Source organism: Paramormyrops kingsleyae, chromosome 3, assembly GCF_048594095.1.
Source record: "Paramormyrops kingsleyae isolate MSU_618 chromosome 3, PKINGS_0.4, whole genome shotgun sequence".
NCBI lineage: Eukaryota > Metazoa > Chordata > Actinopteri > Osteoglossiformes > Mormyridae > Paramormyrops > Paramormyrops kingsleyae.
The window spans coordinates 43,092,918-43,113,434 of NC_132799.1; the positions used below are offsets into that span (position 1 = coordinate 43,092,918).

The window sequence follows — 20,517 nt, forward strand, 5'->3', positions numbered from 1 at the left end:
GCCGCCATGCTTCGTCTTACTTGTGAAGGTTATGCTTGCATTGAACTTGCTTTGTAGACAGTAAGATCCTGCCGGCATTAATTCTCCACTGTGTGGTAATTTTGAGAAATTGCGCACGTTTCTTATCCCGTCAGAATCGGTAAAACTAACGCCATGCGAATGTGTCTTAGCGCAGAGTTTAGAATATTTACGGTTTCCGGTCAATGAAGGCAGTTTGAAATAAAACAAAAACGTTTAAACTTTCTGGATGCGCAAACTCTCGCTCTTGGCAAGATGGTGCAGATAGTCGAGATAAAGGACTGTTATTCGATGAGATTTCGAATCCATCACTCCTTAAACATGGAGAACATGGATCCAGAAGGTATTAATGATTATAATGATTAAATGATAATAAAGTTGTAGCTCCTGGTATATGACAAACGAAATGAACGGCCAAGTCTGCATTGGCCTAATGCTTGTTAGTTTTGAAGTAAAGCTGATAAGTAACACATTTGGTTTTCGAGGTAAAATAACCGACCTGTTGAAAAATTCAACTTTTATCTACAGAAACGAATGTATTTTGAACTGCAAACGGATACATTGGAAGCAGAGTTTTAAAATGAGAAAATGTAACGATGTGATAGGAAATGCCATTCGTTATACTCCCCTTCTGTCTCCCATTCTTGCTCATCTTGTTTAAATAATAAGAAAATGAAAAGCAAGATCACTGTTAGTGACAAAAGTGCAGGACTAAATGTGTTTCATTTAATATTTATTCATTTGGATATGTGTGAGAGTAAGCGTATGCATGGATGTTGTCTTCTGGTTTAGCTTTCTTAGCTTTATCAGTAATTCACATTATTTCATTTATCTGACAATCTGAAGCCCATGGACTCATTTTAAACGGATTTTGTAGTAGAGTATTTATCCAGGTATTGTCATGTTCTTATATATCTCTCTGTGTTCCATTTTGTCCCAGTTCATGAGTTTTTGGAGGACAAGTTCATCTCCATTCTGGTCGTGAACTTCGAGAGGAGCCCACTGACCATGGAGAACTTGCAGTCTCTGGCCCTCAGTGTCCCTTCATTTTATTGGCGGCTCACTGGGGAGGAGCTGGATCCCAGCCTATTGCACGTAGCACCTGCACGACTGCAAGTGGTACATCATGGTACAGAGACTGGTGTCCAGCATGGGGATGGAGAATCACCAGCTGAGGAGGATGACCATTACGGACAGGAGCTGCCATCATCCAGCTCTATAAGGGAGGCTTCCCCTGCAGCTCCAGCATCCACGACTGAGGATGCTAATGGGCTTCCTGAGGCTCTCCCCTTGGCCTGGGGTGAAGATGAGCCCTCATCTCCATCCTTATCTGTGCCTTCTGACACTCAACCTGGAAGTCAGATTGAGCCAGAACATGCTGAGCCCTCCAGCTCCACCTTCTGGATCCCTGTGGGCCCTAACAGCACGTGGCAGCAGCTTGAGATCGAAGGCCGCAACTACCTGCGGAAGCTGGATGAGCTCAGCATCTCCGATGGACTCTGGAGCATTACGGACTACGGTGATGATCACACCGTGGTCATGTCCGTGCATGTCTCCGTGCATGTGAGCAGTTCTCTGCGAACATGGGGCGTGAGGCAGGAGGAGAGGCCTCCTCAGAGGCCCGCTGGCACCAGACAGAGGAAGCGCAAGGCCGAGCCCGACGACACCAGCGGCTCAAGTTCTCCTCCACCGCACAAGAGGCCCATGCGCTTCTGACTTGATTCCATGTTTTTACGCTGTAAGTTACATTTTTATTTCAACATAATTAGAAGATCCCGCAGGAAAATATTAGTCAGTTACTTAATAAATGACCAAAAAGTAGTTGAATAGGACAGCTGGCCAACGTGTCTGTGTGCTTCCACTGACTGGCACCCTGACATATAATGATTTTTAACAACGAGGGGGAAAAATTCATACAGTAAATTAGTTAACAATAATTAGTAATCACCTATAGTTCTCATTTATCATAATGTAAAATTGAAAAACCTTTTCTGACTATTAATCTGCACAATTTAATAATTTAATTAATAGTACCTAATTTGTTTATCATTTTCTGCAATCACTGTGCGTTTAAGCAAGTTTTAAAACTAGCTGTGAAATTGTTGATGCTGTTGTTGATCTGAATGTTGCTGACAGAGCCTTAGGATACGTCTCTATACACATGAGTGAGGGGATGGATGCACTATTCTATGGAGGCCTCTGAAGAGAAAAAAATTATCCCAATTTTATATTGAGAGGGATGGTTAATTCCTTTTTAATGCAGACAACGTTAAAAGTCCCTGTTCTGCCGTTGATCTTTTGCATGCATGCTATCATGTATTAGTTTACTTTGTATTTTGATCACATGTCAAACTAAAGAATTTTTGGTTGTATTTTTGTTCCTAATTTTGAAGTAATTGTAAAATAAAATTGTTGTTCTTTTCCGCCGCCATGCTTCGTCTTACTTCTGAAGGTTATGCTTGCAATGAACTTGCTTTGTAGACAGTAAGATCCTGCCGGCATTAATTCTCCACTGTGTGGTAATTTTGAGAAATTGCGCACGTTTCTTATCCCGTCAGAATCGGTAAAACTAACGCCATGCGAATGTGTCTTAGCGCAGTGTTTAAAATATTTACGGTTTCCGGTCAATGAAGGCAGTTTGAAATAAAACAAAAACGGTTAAACTTTCTGGATGCGCAAACTCTCGCTCTTGGCAAAATGGTGCAGATAGTTGAGATAAAGGACTGTTACTCGATGAGATTTCGAATCCATCACTCCTTAAACGTGGAGAACATGGATCCAGAAGGTATTAATGATTATAGTGATTAAATGATAATAAAGTTGTAGCTCCCGGTATGTGACAGACGAAATGAACGGCCAAGTCTGCATTGGCCTAATGCTTGTTAGTTTTTAAGGTAAAGCTGATAAGTAACACCTTTGGTTTTCGAGGTAAAATAACCGACCTGTTGAATAATTCAACTTTTATCTACAGAAACAAATGTATTTTGAACTGCAAACGGATACATTGGAAGCAGAGTTTTAAAATGAGAAAATGTAACGATGTGATAGGAAATGCCGTTCGTTATACTCCCCTTCTGTCTCCCATTCTTGCTCATCTTGTTTAAATAATAAGAAAATGAAAAGCAAGATCACTGTTAGTGACAAAAGTGCAGGACTAAATGTGTTTCATTTAATATTTATTCATTTGGATATGTGTGAGAGTAAGCGTATGCATGGATGTTGTCTTCTGGTTTAGCTTTCTTAGCTTTATCGGTAATTCACATTATTTCATTTATCTGACAATCTGAAGCCCATGGACTCATTTTAAACTGATTTTGTAGTAGAGTATTTATCCAGTTATTGTCATGTTCTTATATATCTCTCTGTGTTCCATTTTGTCCCAGTTCATGAGTTTGTGGAGGACAAGTTCATCTCCATTCTGGTCGTGAACTTCGAGAGGAGCCCACTGACCATGGAGAACTTGCAGTCTCTGGCCCTCAGTGTCCCTTCATTTTATTGGCGGCTCACTGGGGAGGAGTTGGATCCCAGCCTATTGCACGTAGCAACTGCATGGCTGCAAGTGGTACATCATGGTACAGAGACTGGTGTCCAGCATGGGGATGGAGAATCACCAGCTGAGGAGGATGACCATTACGGACAGGAGCTGCCATCACCCAGCTCTAGAAGGGAGGCTTCCCCTGCAGCTCCAGCATCCACGACTGAGGATGCTAATGGGCTTCCTGAGGCTCTCCCCTTGGCCTGGGGTGAAGATGAGCCCTCATCTCCATCCTTATCTGTGGCTTCTGACACTCAACCTGGAAGTCAGATTGAGCTAGAACATGCTGAGCCCTCCAGCTCCACCTTCTGGATCCCTGTGGGCCCTAACAGCACGTGGCAGCAGCTTGAGATCGAAGGCCGCAACTACCTGCGGAAGCTGGATGAGCTCAGCATCCCCGAGGGACTCTGGGGCATTACGGACTACGGTGATGACCACACCGTGGTCATGTCCGTGCATGTCTCCGTGCATGTGAGCAGTTCTCTGCGAACATGGGGCGTGAGGCAGGAGGAGAGGCCTCCTCAGAGGCCCGCTGGCACCAGACAGAGGAAGCGCAAGGCCGAGCCCGACGACACCAGCGGCTCAAGTTCTCCTCCACCGCACAAGAGGCCCATGCGCTTCTGATTGGATTCCATGTTTTTACGCTGTAAGTTACATTTTTATTTCAACATAATTAGAAGATCCCGCAGGAAAATATTAGTCAGTTACTTAATAAATGACCAAAAAGTAGTTGAATAGGACAGCTGGCCAACGTGTCTGTGTGCTTCCACTGACTGGCACCCTGACATATAATGATTTTTAACAACGAGGGGGAAAAATTCATACAGTAAATTAGTTAACAATAATTAGTAATCACCTATAGTTCTCATTTATCATAATGTAAAATTCAATAACCTTTTCTGACTATTAATCTGCACAATTTAATAATTTAATTAATATTACCTAATTTGTTTATCATTTTCTGCAATCACTGTGCGTTTAAGCAAGTTTTAAAACTAGCTGTGAAATTGTTGATGCTGTTGTTGATCTGAATGTTGCTGACAGAGCCTTAGGATACGTCTCTATACACATGAGTGAGGGGATGGATGCACTATTCTATGGAGGCCTCTGAAGAGAAAAAAATTATCCCAATTTTATATTGAGAGGGATGGTTAATTCCTTTTTAATGCAGACAACGTTAAAAGTCCCTGTTCTGCCGTTGATCTTTTGCATGCATGCTATCATGTATTAGTTTACTCTGCATTTTGATCACATGTCAAACTAAAGAATTTTTGGTCGTATTTTTGTTCCTAATTTTGAAGTAATTGTAAAATAAAAATGTTGTTCTTTTCCACCGCCATGCTTCGTCCTACTTGTGAAGGTTATGCTTGCATTGAACTTGCTTTGTAGACAGTAAGATCCTGCCGGCATTAATTCTCCACTGTGTGGTAATTTTGAGAAATTGCGCACGTTTCTTATCCCGTCAGAATCGGTAAAACTAACGCCATGCGAATGCGTCTTAGCGCAGAGTTTAAAATATTTACGGTTTTCGGTCAATGAAGGCAGTTTGAAATAAAACAAAAACGGTTAAACTTTCTGGATGCGCAAACTCTCGCTCTTGGTAAAACGGTGCAGATAGTTGAGATAAAGGACTGTTACTCGATGAGATTTCGAATCCATCACTCCTTAAACGTGGAGAACATGGATCCAGAAGGTATTAATGATTATAGTGATTAAATGATAATAAAGTTGTAGCTCCCGGTATGTGACAGACGAAATGAACGGCCAAGTCTGCATTGGCCTAATGCTTGTTAGTTTTGAGGTAAAGCTGATAAGTAACACCTTTGGTTTTCGAGGTAAAATAACCGACCTGTTGAATAATTCAACTTTTATCTACAGAAACAAATGTATTTTGAACTGCAAACGGATACATTGGAAGCAGAGTTTTAAAATGAGAAAATGTAACGATGTGATAGGAAATGCCGTTCATTATACTCCCCTTCTGTCTCCCATTCTTGCTCATCTTGTTTAAATAATAAGAAAATGAAAAGCAAGGTCACTGTTAGTGACAAAAGTACAGGACTAAATGTGTTTCATTTAATATTTATTCATTTGGATATGTGTGAGAGTAAGCGTATGCATGGATGTTGTTTTCCGGTTTAGCTTTCTTAGCTTTATCGGTAATTCACATTATTTCATTTATCTGACAATCTGAAGCCCATGGACTCATTTTAAACTGATTTTGTAGTAGAGTATTTATCCAGTTATTGTCATGTTCTTATATATCTCTCTGTGTTCCATTTTGTCCCAGTTCATGAGTTTGTGGAGGACAAGTTCATCTCCATTCTGGTCGTGAACTTCGAGAGGAGCCCACTGACCATGGAGAACTTGCAGTCTCTGGCCCTCAGTGTCCCTTCATTTTATTGGCGGCTCACTGGGGAGGAGTTGGATCCCAGCCTATTGCACGTAGCAACTGCACGGCTGCAAGTGGTACATCATGGTACAGAGACTGGTGTCCAGCATGGGGATGGAGAATCACCAGCTGAGGAGGATGACCATTACGGACAGGAGCTGCCATCACCCAGCTCTAGAAGGGAGGCTTCCCCTGCAGCTCCAGCATCCACGACTGAGGATGCTAATGGGCTTCCTGAGGCTCTCCCCTTGGCCTGGGGTGAAGATGAGCCCTCATCTCCATCCTTATCTGTGGCTTCTGACACTCAACCTGGAAGTCAGATTGAGCCAGAACATGCTGAGCCCTCCAGCTCCACCTTCTGGATCCTTGTGGGCCCTAACAGCACATGGCAGCAGCTTGAGATCGAAGGCCGCAACTACCTGCGGAAGCTGGATGAGCTCAGCATCCCCGAGGGACTCTGGAGCATTACGGACTACGGTGATGATCACACCGTGGTCATGTCCGTGCATGTCTCCGTGCATGTGAGCAGTTCTCTGCGAACATGGGGCGTGAGGCAGGAGGAGAGGCCTCCTCAGAGGCCCGCTGGCACCAGTCAGAGGAAGCGCAAGGCCGAGCCCGACGACACCAGCGGCTCAAGTTCTCCTCCACCGCACAAGAGGGCCATGCGCTTCTGACTGGATTCCATGTTTTTACGCTGTAAGTTACATTTTTATTTCAACATAATTAGAAGATCCCGCAGGAAAATATTAGTCAGTTTAGGGCTGGACAATAATTCGATATCAATATATATCGCGATAGAATTTTTTTCAATAACGGTGATACGATTTTTAAACACATTTCCTATATTTCGATATACATTTGAATATATATATATTCATATATATTCGTGTATATATATATTCATATATATTCGTATATATATATATATATATATACTGTATACACACACACACAGTCGAACCCACTTATCTCGTCCTCGGTTAACTCGCCAACCCTATTAAGTTGACGTTTTTGAAGTGGAACCGCCAAATTCGGCACTTAACATTGGTTATCTCGATCCCCGTGACGATTCACCGGCTTTTAAAAATGTATCACAAGTGCTAAACAGCGCGTATTCAAATCGCATTCGCAGGGTAATTTGCTAAACAACGCAGCTGTGAAACGCGATCCAGGTAAAACTTTTTTAGACAGCATAAATAATATTGAAGCATTTGTTTTCAAGCAGACTGTTAAAGGCAAAAGCAACAAAGCATTTTAGAAACCATAGTAACCGCGTGTATGATACTTATCAGAGCTGTGTCAGAGCGAAATGACTCGTGAATTTAATTTTGACACTGGTTAGCTTTTTGTAAAAACGAACTACAGTACACCCCGCAGGTTTTTTGTGAGCGATCTTTGTGTTTTCAATTTTGGAGAATATAATTAAAGGTTTGTATCGAGAAACGACGGTGGTTTTTATTGTATACTAGTAAATTTCTGCTGTTAGTTGGTGCATATGCCTTTTGTTAGCCAATATGTATGTCGGGGCCGGCTCTACGCTGGGGCAACGCCCCCTTAAGCAAACGTCCTGCCCCCTTAAATCAAACTTTTAGAAGTTGAGGAAGAAAATAATAATTACCCACAAACTGAATATGGACAAGATTTACTACAGTAGCTGAAAAATCCACTGAAAAAGGCACAAACGAGATGATAAGTTTCACTTCTTGTTCGCTCTTTCTGTTTGTGCGCGGGCTCACACTGCACTCGGCAGAGATCCCCCACTCACCCTCCCCCCAGCTAAACATCCAATCACTGTTAGTATGCAAATGAGTCCGTTTCTCAGTAGGCAGGGCAGAGCGAAATGATCTGCGCGATTGCGGGAGGGGAAGCAGCAATCTCTCTCGTCAAAATCATAACGACTCGTGAGATCATGGTTCGAATTATTTTTGTCTATTTGGGGGGGTCTTGATCGGGGGGTACTGTACCCTCCAGTACCCCCCCGATCAAGACCCCCCCAAATAGACAAAAATAGCAGTTTGGGGGGGGGGGTCTTAACATTTTTCTTTTGTTTTTTTTTTTTTTAAAAGAAAGATAACCTCACCTTGTAGGAAAATTTTATGTAAAACTATTTCAGACACCCCTAGTGTGGACCGTACCATTTTAACCACCTCGGCGCTAGAAGCAGCTTAGCCAGTCGGTTACGTCATTCATTCTCATTGAGCGACTTGTTCGTTGTGATTTCAAGATTTCAAGATTCTTTATTCGTCACATACATAGTTATAACAAGTACAACATGTAGTGAAATGAACCCTGACCGATCCTATTTTTCAGTTTTATATTTCAAGACTCGGTGAATTGATTTTTTCTTTTTCATAACTTAGCCTACCCTTTTTAGTTTTGGTAATATTGGCAATAGTGAAAAGTGTTTTGTTGGGTTCAAATATGTTTGATATAGGCCATCCAATTAAGGTAAATGTCATGTTTTTACTTGTTTTAATCTGATGAGGAATATTTTATTTTATTTTTTGTTGTTTTACTTTTCAGTGTTCCCCCTGAGGGATTGCCACCTTATGTGGTCAGGGGGTTTGCGTGCCTCAGTGACCCTAAGAGCTACACCAGCAGAAGCTTAGCCTTCAGGTGGGACACCCAAGTTGGACAGGTCTTAGGGTAGAGGCCTGACAAAGTGCAATCCAATTACATGACAAAAACTGTTATCCAGAGCACCACCCCACCCCTTTACCGCCTCTGTCGCCACCATGTGCCCCCTTCACATTTATGTCTGCCCCCTCATATATGCATGTCTAGAACCGGCCCCGATGCATGTACATATTTATATTATGCCGATCACGTCAAACAAATCGCGGCAATGCCAAAAACACCAAAAACCTGTGCATGTACATTCTCAGTTATTAATGCACATAAATAAATTTCAAGCACATGTTAATATATTGCTGCCATATTGGTTTTCGGTTATCTCGATCATCGGTTATCTCGACGCTTTTTGGCAACCTCCTAGGCCGGCGACATAACTGGGTTCGACTGTATATGAATTATCAGCCTGTTCTAGTATAAATGGAAATATATTATTGTTAATAAGCTGAGTCTAAGAGTTTTATTTATTTGATAGTTTATTTCACATTTCTTGTTTGTACAGGCTAAATACAAATAAAAAGTGAACCTTATTTTTTTTTGTACTGTTTTTATTAAAAAAAAAAATTATATAATTTTAATAGGAGGAGCCTGGAGGTATTATAGACTTTGCAAATTCAGTTTGCAGACATCCATTGTGTGTGTCCTCGGCAGTTTTTTCCTGAGGCTTTTTAATATTGTCCATATCGATATCGAAATTATACCGTATCGACCAAAATTAAGAAATATATCGTGATATAATTTTTTGCCATATCGTCCAGTCCTAAGTCAGTTACTTAATAAATGACCAAAAAGTAGTTGAATAGGACAGCTGGCCAACGTGTCTGTGTGCTTCCACTGACTGGCACCCTGACATATAATGATTTTTAACAACGAGGGGGAGAAATTCATACAGTAAATTAGTTAACAATAATTAGTAATCACGTATAGTTCTCATTTATCTTAATGTAAAATTCAATACAATACATCTTTTCTCACTATTAATCTGCACAATTTAATTAATATTACCTAATTTGTTTATCATTTTCTGCAATCACTGTGCGTTTAAGCAAGTTTTAAAACTGGCTGTGAAATTGTTGATGCTGTTGTTGATCTGAATGTTGCTGACAGAGCCTTAGGATACGTCTCTATACACATGAGTGAGGGGATGGATGCACTATTCTATGGAGGCCTCTGAAGAGAAATAAATTATCCCAATTTTATATTGAGAGGGATGGTTAATTCCTTTTTAATGCAGACAACGTTAAAAGTCCCTGTTCTGCCGTTGATCTTTTGCATGCATGCTATCATGTATTAGTTTACTCTGTATTTTGATCACATGTCAAACTAAAGAATTTTTGGTCGTATTTTTGTTCCTAATTTTGAAGTAATTGTAAAATAAAAATGTTGTTCTTTTCCGCCGCCATGCTTCGTCTTACTTGTGAAGGTTATACTTGCATTGAATTTGCTTTGTAGACAGTAAGATCCTGCCGGCATTAATTCTCCACTGTGTGGTAATTTTGAGAAATTGCGCACGTTTCTTATCCCGTCAGAATCGGTAAAACTAACGCCATGCGAATGTGTCTTAGCGCAGAGTTTAAAATATTTACGGTTTCCGGTCAATGAAGGCAGTTTGAAATAAAACAAAAACGGTTAAACTTTCTGGATGCGCAAACTCTCGCTCTTGGCAAAATGGTGCAGATAGTTGAGATAAAGGACTGTTACTCGATGAGATTTCGAATCCATCACTATACTGTATATGTCAGGGTGCCAGTCAGTGGAAGCACACAGACACGTTGGCCAGCTGTCCTATTCAACTACTTTTTGGTCATTTATTAAGTAACTGACTAATATTTTCCTGCGTGATCTTCTAATTATGTTGAAATAAAAATGTAACTTACAGCGTAAAAACATGGAATCCAGTCAGAAGCGCATGGGCCTTCTGCGTTGTTTAGCAAATTACCCTGCGAATGCGATTTGAATACGCGCTGTTTAGCACTTGTGATACATTTTTAAAAGCCGGCGAATCGTCACGGGGATCGAGATAACCAATGTTAAGTGCCGAATTTGGCGGTTCCACTTCAAAAACGTCAACTTAATAGGGTTGGCGAGTTAACCGAGGACGAGATAAGTGGGTTCGACTGTGTGTGTGTGTATACAGTATATATATATATATATATATACGAATATATATGAATATATATATACACGAATATATATGAATATATATATATTCAAATGTATATCGAAATATAGGAAATGTGTTGAAAAATCGTATCACCGTTATTGAAAAAAATTCTATCGCGATATATATTGATATCGAATTATTGTCCAGCCCTAAACTGACTAATATTTTCCTGCGGGATCTTCTAATTATGTTGAAATAAAAATGTAACTTACAGCGTAAAAACATGGAATCCAGTCAGAAGCGCATGGGCCTCTTGTGCGGTGGAGGAGAACTTGAGCCGCTGGTGTCGTCGGGCTCGGCCTTGCGCTTCCTCTGACTGGTGCCAGCGGGCCTCTGAGGAGGCCTCTCCTCCTGCCTCGTGCCCCATGTTCGCAGAGAACTGCTCACATGCACGGAGACATGCACGGACATGACCACGGTGTGATCATCACCGTAGTCCGTAATGCTCCAGAGTCCCTCGGGGATGCTGAGCTCATCCAGCTTCTGCAGGTAGTTGCGGCCTTCGATCTCAAGCTGCTGCCACGTGCTGTTAGGGCCCACAGGGATCCAGAAGGTGGAGCTGGAGGGCTCAGCATGTTCTGGGTTCACTGGGTTCGTTTCGAGTGACGAAAAATCCTTTTTTTCGCCGATTACAGCGGCCAGACGGCTCGAGCTCGCAAGGCTATGTCCCCCGTTCTGAAGAAGGCTCGGGAAGCTGGTGTTCCTGCTTTTCTGTTGTACCCGACTAAAGTTCGCCTTTCTTTTGCGGGTAACCAGTGGTTTTTTACCGACCCAGAAGAAGCTCTTCAGGCAATCGGCGCTTTCACCTCCACCGGGTCCTGGCCAATTTAATATGCCTATTCGGTCTGCTTTGTTGTTTGCCTGTTATTATATTGCGGTCACACTGTGCGTGTGGAGTATATAAATCGGGTGCTTTTCTGTTAACGATTTTGTGTCTGTTCTATAGTTGATTTTGCTTTGTAGTTTACGCCGGGGGTGGCCGGCGGGCTTGAGTATTCACGCATGCCTTATCCCCTGCGTGTCACGCGTTGGCTTTTGGCCCCGCGCTGTTCTGGGGGGATGGGGGGAGGGGGGTGTTTTGTGGTTGTTTTGCCTTGGGGTTCGCGCCCTTCGGCTCATTGGATGATGGTGTTCTTTCTTATGGGGTGTTAGGGGTTTGTATTACTGGAGCTTATTTGTTTATGGGTTGTCTGTTTTCACTAATTCCTTCTCTAACGATGTGCTACTCTATTGACGTCTCCCTCTTTGTCTCTCTCTCTCCAGTATTGTGCTGTGGATCTATGTCTTTTATAGCTGCTGATGGCTAACTTAGTTATGGCTACCTGGAACGTGAGGACGCTTTCGACCCCTCAGAAGCGCTCTAGTGTCACAGACATTTTGTTTAGAAATAGGGTGGACATTGCTTTTTTGCAGGAGACACATTTGGAGTGCATTGGTGCATTTGGACCAAGCGCATGAGGCTCGTATCGCCAGGGTGCGGGCCGAACGCAATGGTTTACTTTTGCGTAAGGCTGAATTTCTTGTACATCGCACTAGGACACGGTATTACGCTAGTGGCCTGGTAAGTTGTTGGCGCTTAGGCTCCGCCAGTGTGACACTTTTCAAGTGTAAAATTCAAGGATGGAGCTGTAACCACCAACCCTTCTGAAATTAATGACCGTTTTCTTGATTTCTATAAGGATCTCTACTTATCCGACAGCCCTCCATCTCAGACAGCCCTGGACTCGCCTTTTTCCCTGGCTTCTCTCCCTATACTTGCTCAGCAGGATGCCTTACTACTGGAAGCCCCCATTACATTTTGTGAGCTCACTGAGGCCCTTAAGTCATTTTCTAAGAATAAAGCTCCTGGGATGGATGGTATTCAAGCTGAGGTGCTGCTCACCTTCTGGGCACAGTTAGCCTCCCCTCTGTTTCGTATGCTGTCCTCCGCCATACGCTCCTCTCAGCTCCACCCCGCTTTAAATTCTGTGATAATCTCTTTGCTTTTAAAACAGGGCAAAGACTCTGCTGATTGTTCCAGCTACCGTCCCCTATCTTTAATGAACTCTGATGTTAAGCTATTGGCTAAGGTGTTGGCTCGCCGCCTTCAGTTAATGATAGCTAAGATTGTACATCCCGATCAGACTGGTTTTATTTCAGCTCGCTACGCAGCCGACAATATGCGTCGTCTTCTGCATATTGTTAAAAATGATTATTCTCCCACTGCTCTTTTCTCATTGGATGCCGAGAAGGCCTTTGACAGGCTTAATTGGAGTTTCCTCTGGGAAATTTTTTTTTTGCCCCGCTTAAATTTCTTAAGTGCTATGCTTCCTTTGCCGCCCCCTTCCCACTTTTTGAAAGATGTCCGGTCGACAGTAACGTCCTTTCTCTGGAATGCCCGCAAGCCTCGCATAAGGTACTCCTTTCTTACTCTTTCTAGAGATGATGGGGGTCTCACTCTACCGAAATATGAATGGTACCACTGGTCCTTTGTTCTCCGTTCGGTCTGGCACTGGCTTCAGCCTCCCCCATCACCGCCTTCCTGGTTTCCAATAGAGGAGAATCTGGCGTGTCCGCATCAGCTGCAACATCTCCCTTTTCTCTCCCTGAAAGCTAAGGCAGCTAAACCTGTGCTAGGCTCAATTGTGTCTTATGCTGTGCAGATTTTCCATCGGGTCGAGAAGCGCACTGGCTCTGTCCCTGTCTGGCACTCAAATACACCAGTATTTCTTAATAGAGCGCTTAACATTGGTGGTCAGCCCATCACAAACTCCCGGTGGATCTCGTCCGGAATCCGTGTTTTGGGTGATCTATTTGATGACTCTGGCCTCCTCACGTTCCAGGCTCTCAGCTCTAAATTTCCTATCCCTCCTTCTTCCTTCTTTTTCTTTCTACAACTGCGATCTGTCTTCAGAACATGTGGGATTTCCTTCTCTGCTCCTTTGCCTATTCACCCCTTTTGCAAATTTGTGGCTTCCCTGTCCAAATCTAATAGACCAGTCTCCACGCTGGACATGTTTTTGCGTAATGCTGGTCAGGTTATTCCACCTGTTGCCCGTAAATGGGGTGATATCTCTTCTCCTTCTCCATTGTGCTGGCGCACCATTTTTAAAAATATTAAGCGGGCTTCTAGAAATCCCAATCACCAGCACGTTCAGTTTAGTTTTGTGCACAGGATGTACTGTACTCCACGATTGCGCTTCGCTATGGCTCTCGATCCTGATACCCTTTGTAAATTGTGCCCACTTAGAGCCCTTGGTATGTTCTGGGAGTGTCCACCTGTGGCCGCTCTTTGGTATGCGGTCTCCTCCTTTCTTTCTGATCTGCTGGATGTGACTGTCCCTTGTTCTCCTCAATCTCTGTTATTCTTAGAGTTCTCTCTCCTTTCTTTTTCCCCTTCTCAGCAACAGACGATTTCTTTATCCTCTGTCGCTGCAAAGCTTCTGTTGGTCTCAAGGTGGAAAGACCCGAGTCGTTGCACTTTCATAGTCTGGAGGGCTTCCCTTTACAATCTGATCATGTTGGAGCTGTCTGCTGCTTGAATAAATGGTGCCTCAGACGTTACTATCAAAAATTGGGAGCGTAATGCTTCACTTGTACTACAGTACATTGAGGAGAGCACATCACCTATTGTGTCTGGTTAATTTCTTATGTTCTTATGTTCTGGTACGGTTATGTAGATATGCTATATGGCAATATATTTGGTGTGTGTGTTGTGTATCTATGTGGATGTCTGGGGGTGTGCATGCATTTGCATTTATAGGTGTATGTGTTTTATTTATTATTGCTGTATGTATATTACTGTGTATGTATATAGATGTATATTCTTTTGTTTCCTTTAATGTCTTGCTCCGGTGGGGGGGGGGGGTTTGGTTCTGGTGTTTTTTTTGTTTTGTATGTTGAACAGTTTTTGATGTGTCACTTTTTTGTGCATTGTAGTAAAACCCAATAAAAAATTGGTTGCAAAAAAAAAAACCAGAATGATCATTTAAAAAAAACAAAACCTTTATGAGGTTGTGCAACGAGGGGTACGACTTTCATCACGTTTGCACTTCTCTACATCATTTTTGGCCAATCTTTTGAGTCTTAATGGCGGTGTCATCTGAGAACTTCTTTTTATAAAATGCATATTATGTTTAAAAAAATTCCAGCTTTACGGTTTCAGGACAGAACAGCCACTCTGTTATGATGAACATTGCGGTATTTTGAGTGTTATTAGTTGTGGCGCCCCTTACTGTACACTGACTACGCCACCCCTTGCGATTCACTACCTACTGAGTGTGCCAGAGCAAGGGAACAATGCTCTAATAAGAAGTACAGATGCAGGTTTTACAGAAATATAAAAGTACGACCTTTAACAACAAATATTCTTGATTGGTCACCAATTAAATAGGTCACTACCTTGATGTTGGGGAAGGGACAGTAAACAGACAAAAAGGGGAAGATGAAAAAAGAAAACAAATCACCAAGACATTGGGACAGAGGCCTATTGAACCAAGGGCGGGTAGACACACTGGTGGGAAGCTAGGGTTTCTATACCACACGTGACTGTGCAAACCCACTTATCCTAATATACACTTCAATCCAATACCCTGCAACCCTCACAGTACTCAGGTACCTTAAGTGACCATTGAAAGTCTTGCAGTTCAGGACTCGGTAGGACCACAGCAGGGGCTGACCCTGACGCACACTGAATAAAGCAACACTTAACTCCCAATTGGGTAGTATACAAAACAGTTTAAAACAGCCGGGGCAAACAAAAGAGCTTCACACTATGTGGAACTGCAAGACTTTCAATGGTTAACACAAAAAAAGGCTAGGGAACCCAGCTTTCCAGTGTAATCTCCCTCAAACACATTAGGCAACCCTGTGCAAGCAGCACCCAGGTTGATTAAGGATAAAGGAGGGGGCTAAGGGACTAGACAATAAGAATGATAAAAAGAAAAAAAATACAAATAATAAAATAAACCCACTCTAGCCTGTGGCGTACAGAGCAATTACACTTAAGCTACAGCGCACAGGCTAGAGGAAAACAAAATGCACAACAAACAGAAGAAAAAAAATAAATACATAAAGCTATGAGCAGCACCACATTCACACAGTACAGAGAACAGCAGCTAGCCATGCAACATAGCCATATGGACCTATAAATCAGACACACAATTAAGTGCTTGTGTTCAGTTAAATGATGACTCATCCATTAAGAACCACTAGCTAAATGGCTAGGGAACAGCTAGCGAATGCTAATGTTTTAAAATACTAGAGTTTGACAGAAACTTACCAGCAACAACAAACATGTATACATTAGCTACGTGAATGCTAATTATCAGAGAGCATATACTGTAAACTAGCACACTGTCATGGATCCGGGCGGCTCGGGCACGGGAGCGAGGCATAGTGCAGGCACAGAAAAAGGGTGGACGACCCACTTGCGGCTCAAGGAACAGAAAAGGGGTTTATTAAATAAAACAGAAAACACAACAAAACCAAAAGGACCACGAGGGATCAAAACTAAAAAGGGATTAACAAAAACTAAATAACAAAACCAAAATACACGTTGAACACTGAAAATATCTAAACCATCTAACAGTGAAACAGAACACAATGAACCACTAGGGAACTGAACAGAAGCAGGAACTAAAATACTAAGGGTTAACGAGACTAACACAGGACAGGTGAGGCTAATTAAGAAAGACCAGGGAAACGGGGTACAGGTGAAACTAATACTCAAAAGGAACTAAACAGGGAAACTAAGAACTAACCAAGTAATCAGAACACTGGGGAATTACAGACAGGTAATTAAGACAAGCAGGGGCACAAGGAACAAAACCAAAAACCAAAAATCACCAAATACAATAACTAGACAAACTAGGGAGCAAAATACAAAAACAGGAGGTGGGATTCAAACACAGGACAGAAGGTACAAAGACAACCAGACGCTCAAGGTGTTGAACCATGAGGCCAACAGAACAGGGGAAACTCCAAGACAAACATGAAGGACGGGATGACCAGCAATGCCTGCTGGTCAAACGGGGAAGGGACTCGGTAGGACCACAGCAGGGGCTGACCCTGACACACACTGAATAAAGCAACACTTAACTCCCAATTGGGTAGTATACAAAACAGTTTAAAACAGCCTGGGCAAACAATACATGCAACAGGTTACCCCAGACTGCAGTGTAATGTTCTGAAACAAACAATACAACATGGACACGGTAAAAATGCAAACAAGCCAATCATAATATCCTGACATGACAAAGACATGTACAGGATTAACAACACATACCTGTCCCAGTATTAGCAGGATACGCCAGAAGTTAAGCTTGGAGATACATCAGTCCCAGCATGGTCATAGCTACCAGCGTCCACGCTGATTACACGCCAACTCGGAAGTCTTAAGTAGTTCTAACAGCGCCTGCTGTTAAAACCGGAAACGGGTGGAGTCATATTTTCACCTTCATGACTCCCGCCGACTGTGGCAAGGAATATATACAATCACGGACTATAAGAATAAACACGCCGTTGCGTTGAGCACTGACGCTGTGTTCGCCGACGAGCTGAACGCGTTCTTCGCACGGTTTGAGATAAACAGCTCTCACCGCGGAGACAACAACAGTCTGATCTCGGTGAGCGAGGACAGCAGCGCGGCTCTGGTTAGCCTGGCAGAGCGCGATGTGCGCCGGGCTCTGAAGCAGGTGAGCATCAGAAAAGCAGCGGGACCAGACGGGATTTCAGGACGAGTCCTGCGATGCTGCGCTGATCAGCTGACTGGTGTTTTCACTAAGATCTTCAATGAGTCCCTAGCTCTGTCTATTGTGCCAACGTGTTTTAAACGGTCCACCACAGTTCCCGTCCCGAAGCACAACAAGCCCTCCAGCCTGAATGACTACCGCCCGGTAGCCCTAACATCTCTGGCCATGAAGGTGTTTGAAAGGCTGGTAAAGAACTTAATCTGTTCATCCATCCCAAATTCCATAGACCCATTACAGTTCGCCTACCGCCCAAACAGATCCACTGAGGCGTTACCTGCAAGATCGCTATTTTTCTTTATGCTGCAATTGTTTTCATTATTACTTTGTTTAACTTGACACATCACATCTTTAAATTCTCATCCTTGCATTAGAATATAGACCAGTTAATACTGATGGTATCTCATCCTGTGTCATATGTTTTAAAATGACTACACACTGAATATTGAACTGAAGCTTGACATAAAAAAATTAAATCGCAAATCAAATCGTAATCGCAATTTCTGTCAGAAAAATGGCGATTCGATATTTTCCCCAAATCGTGCAGCCCTAGTTGGCACCACGTCCTGGGTTATTCCCTGCTTTGTGCCCATAGCTTTCAGGATAGTCTCCAGACCCCCTGTGACCCTGCACAGGAAGTTGACCATCCCCGGCCAGCCCCCAGAGTTCTGTGGAAGTTAAAAACACTTTAGTCAAACAACAGACTAACCAAATCTCAGGCTGGAGTAAGCTTCAAAAAAGGAGCTGGTCATTACCTGAACAGAAGGGGAACATAAGAAGGAGACTAGAGCTCAGCTGACAACATATATCTCTCCCGTTCCTTGCTGATGATGGGAGGTCACTGAGACGAGGTGAGACAAGTAAATAGAAAGTCAGCTGGCTCCTGCTGACACCCAACAGTGTGACACAAAACGGGTGGCATTGCCGAAGACCTCACAGCTAAATATGGAAAGAGGAGAAATATTTTTAAAATGTAAATAAAATGTGGAGCACCTATAATAAAAGCACAGCTATTAGGTGCTAATGATCCAGTTCACACTCAAGATGCCTAAGTTTGATCAGGTCAATCCTGCGATGTAACATGGACAGGCAGGCGTAATGTACTCACTTTCTGCAGTATGAACAACATGGTCCCACACAGACAGGTGACCCCATAGAAGCGCCTCTCCAGGTTAACAAATACCTTCACTCAGATACTTATGCTCAAATGCTGTTCGCTGTCAGACTCTGCAACAAAGTCCTTGCAGCTGACCCCACACACATAGACTAACAAACACACACATCCAATACACCATGGTAGTTTCTATGTGCAATATTAGTTCTTGTCAATCCCTGTCACTCCATTGCGTGCCTGTCCATATAGATATATCCAGTGTTGTACATATATTTATATATCCACTCTGTACATATATTTATATATCCACTCTGTACATAATATACATACACTCTATTTATACATACATATATTTATCTGTTTACATATACACACATATATATATAAATATTTTTCAATATACTCATCCAAATTTATGTTTCCAGATTGTTTGTATAGTGCACTTTTTATACTGTACTGTTGGTACAGTTTTTATTCTATTATTTTTAATTTTGCTACTCTTGTCTTGCACTGTCCACTTTTCTGCTGTGACGATGCAATTTTCCACTTGTGGGACTAATAAAGACAAATTTGCTGCGATCTCTGACATTTGGACATGCTTCACTAAGAACTGTGCTGAGAGTTTCACTCCAGGAGAACACATGACCATAGATGAACGGCTGTTCCCTACCAAGGTTCCTTGTCCATTCAAGCAGTATATCGTATCCAAGCCGGACAAATTTGGGATCAAGTTCTGGATGGCCGCAGATTTGGAGACCGAATATGTCTGCAATGCATCCCCTTACTTCGGAAAGGACCCCAGTCGTCAGAAGTGGGAGAGGCTGGCAGAGAACGTGGTCATGAATCTGATGGAGCCATTTTTGGATGATGAGAGAAATGTCACAACGGACAATTTCTTCACCTCACTGGCACTGTCACACAGACTGCTTCAGCGCAAAACAACGCTACTGGGCACGGTGAATAAAGTTCGGCATGAACTTCCTCCACTTGCAAAGGACACTGCACAGCGGGAGGAATTCTCCATGTCAGTGCTTTGCAAAGCCTAGCTAAGCTCAAAATAAATAAATCACAGGGCCCTGATGGCATCTTACCTATAGTAAGATACCCAGAACCAGAGCTACTGGCACAAAGAAGGATTGCTGGGATTGCTGCGAGAGAGTGGTGTTGAGCTGCAGCGATTGTTTGGGATTGTTTTTTGGAGTGTTTTGAGTGTTTGTGTGCTTTACCTGTTTACGTGGGTGGCTGTTTATTTCTATTTATTGTTCTTATTTCAGTCGGCGTGAGTGCTTGTCTGTCCTGTCTGTTAATTAACAGCGCGATTATTACCGACAGAGAGCTGCGGGTGTCGCGTGAGCGGCGTTTTTCTGTCCGCGTTTAAACTCCGTAACAAACACCCGCAGGGCGATTATAACTAATAGTATCTAACGTCGGTATCACTACCCGGCGCCGGAAAAGGACAGTTGCTCCTGAGCTTTGCTCGGTCGCCAGTCGGGGCCGGGAGGACATTTTCCACTTTTTTCCCGCTCCGGCAGTAGCCTGCTGTGAGGGGGTTTTTGTGGTTTTTCGACCTCCCAAGAGCAACTTCGATTTCGCCTTGTTTTTAGTTCATACTTGTTTCAGGCAGAGGTTCTTCTGGTAAGTAGTAGTAAATTTATCAGGTTTAAAATTTTAAATAAAATAATAATTAAGTTCCATTTTAACACAAGTAATAACTTATTTTAGTGTACTCCGCACGTTACTGCATTTATTGTTACGCAAATTAATCTTTATAGTTAAATACACTATATAAATTTACTGGGCTGGGAGTACGGGGCCATAGTGAGTTAGTTAATTATGGGGCCGGCTCAGTGTTGCGTTTGCAAGATGTTTGCCCTTCTGGACGTTAGTGTCCAGTCGGACTTCATCTGCGAGCGATGTAAGCTAGTGGACTCACTC

At 42.7% G+C, this 20,517-nt stretch overlaps 1 protein-coding gene across 1 annotated transcript; it reads left to right on the forward strand.

Moving 5' to 3' along the window:
- Window positions 1-238: 238 nt before the first annotated feature.
- Window positions 239-6,597, forward strand: LOC140588403 (uncharacterized). Its single transcript, XM_072710394.1, has 4 exons — window positions 239-361; window positions 959-1,756; window positions 3,402-4,199; window positions 5,844-6,597. The coding sequence occupies exons 1-2, from the start codon at window positions 274-276 to the stop codon at window positions 1,732-1,734; spliced, it is 864 nt and encodes a 287-aa protein (XP_072566495.1). The 5' UTR covers window positions 239-273; the 3' UTR covers window positions 1,735-1,756; window positions 3,402-4,199; window positions 5,844-6,597.
- The last annotated feature ends 13,920 nt before the right edge of the window (window positions 6,598-20,517 follow it).

Excerpts from the sequence above, each read along its gene's own strand:
- LOC140588403 (XM_072710394.1), top strand. The coding sequence starts at position 274 with ATGGTGCAGATAGTCGAGATAAAGGACTGTTATTCGATGAGATTTCGA. Across the intron at positions 362-958 it reads GGAGAACATGGATCCAGAAG|TTCATGAGTTTTTGGAGGAC; the intron begins GTATTAATGATT and ends ATTTTGTCCCAG.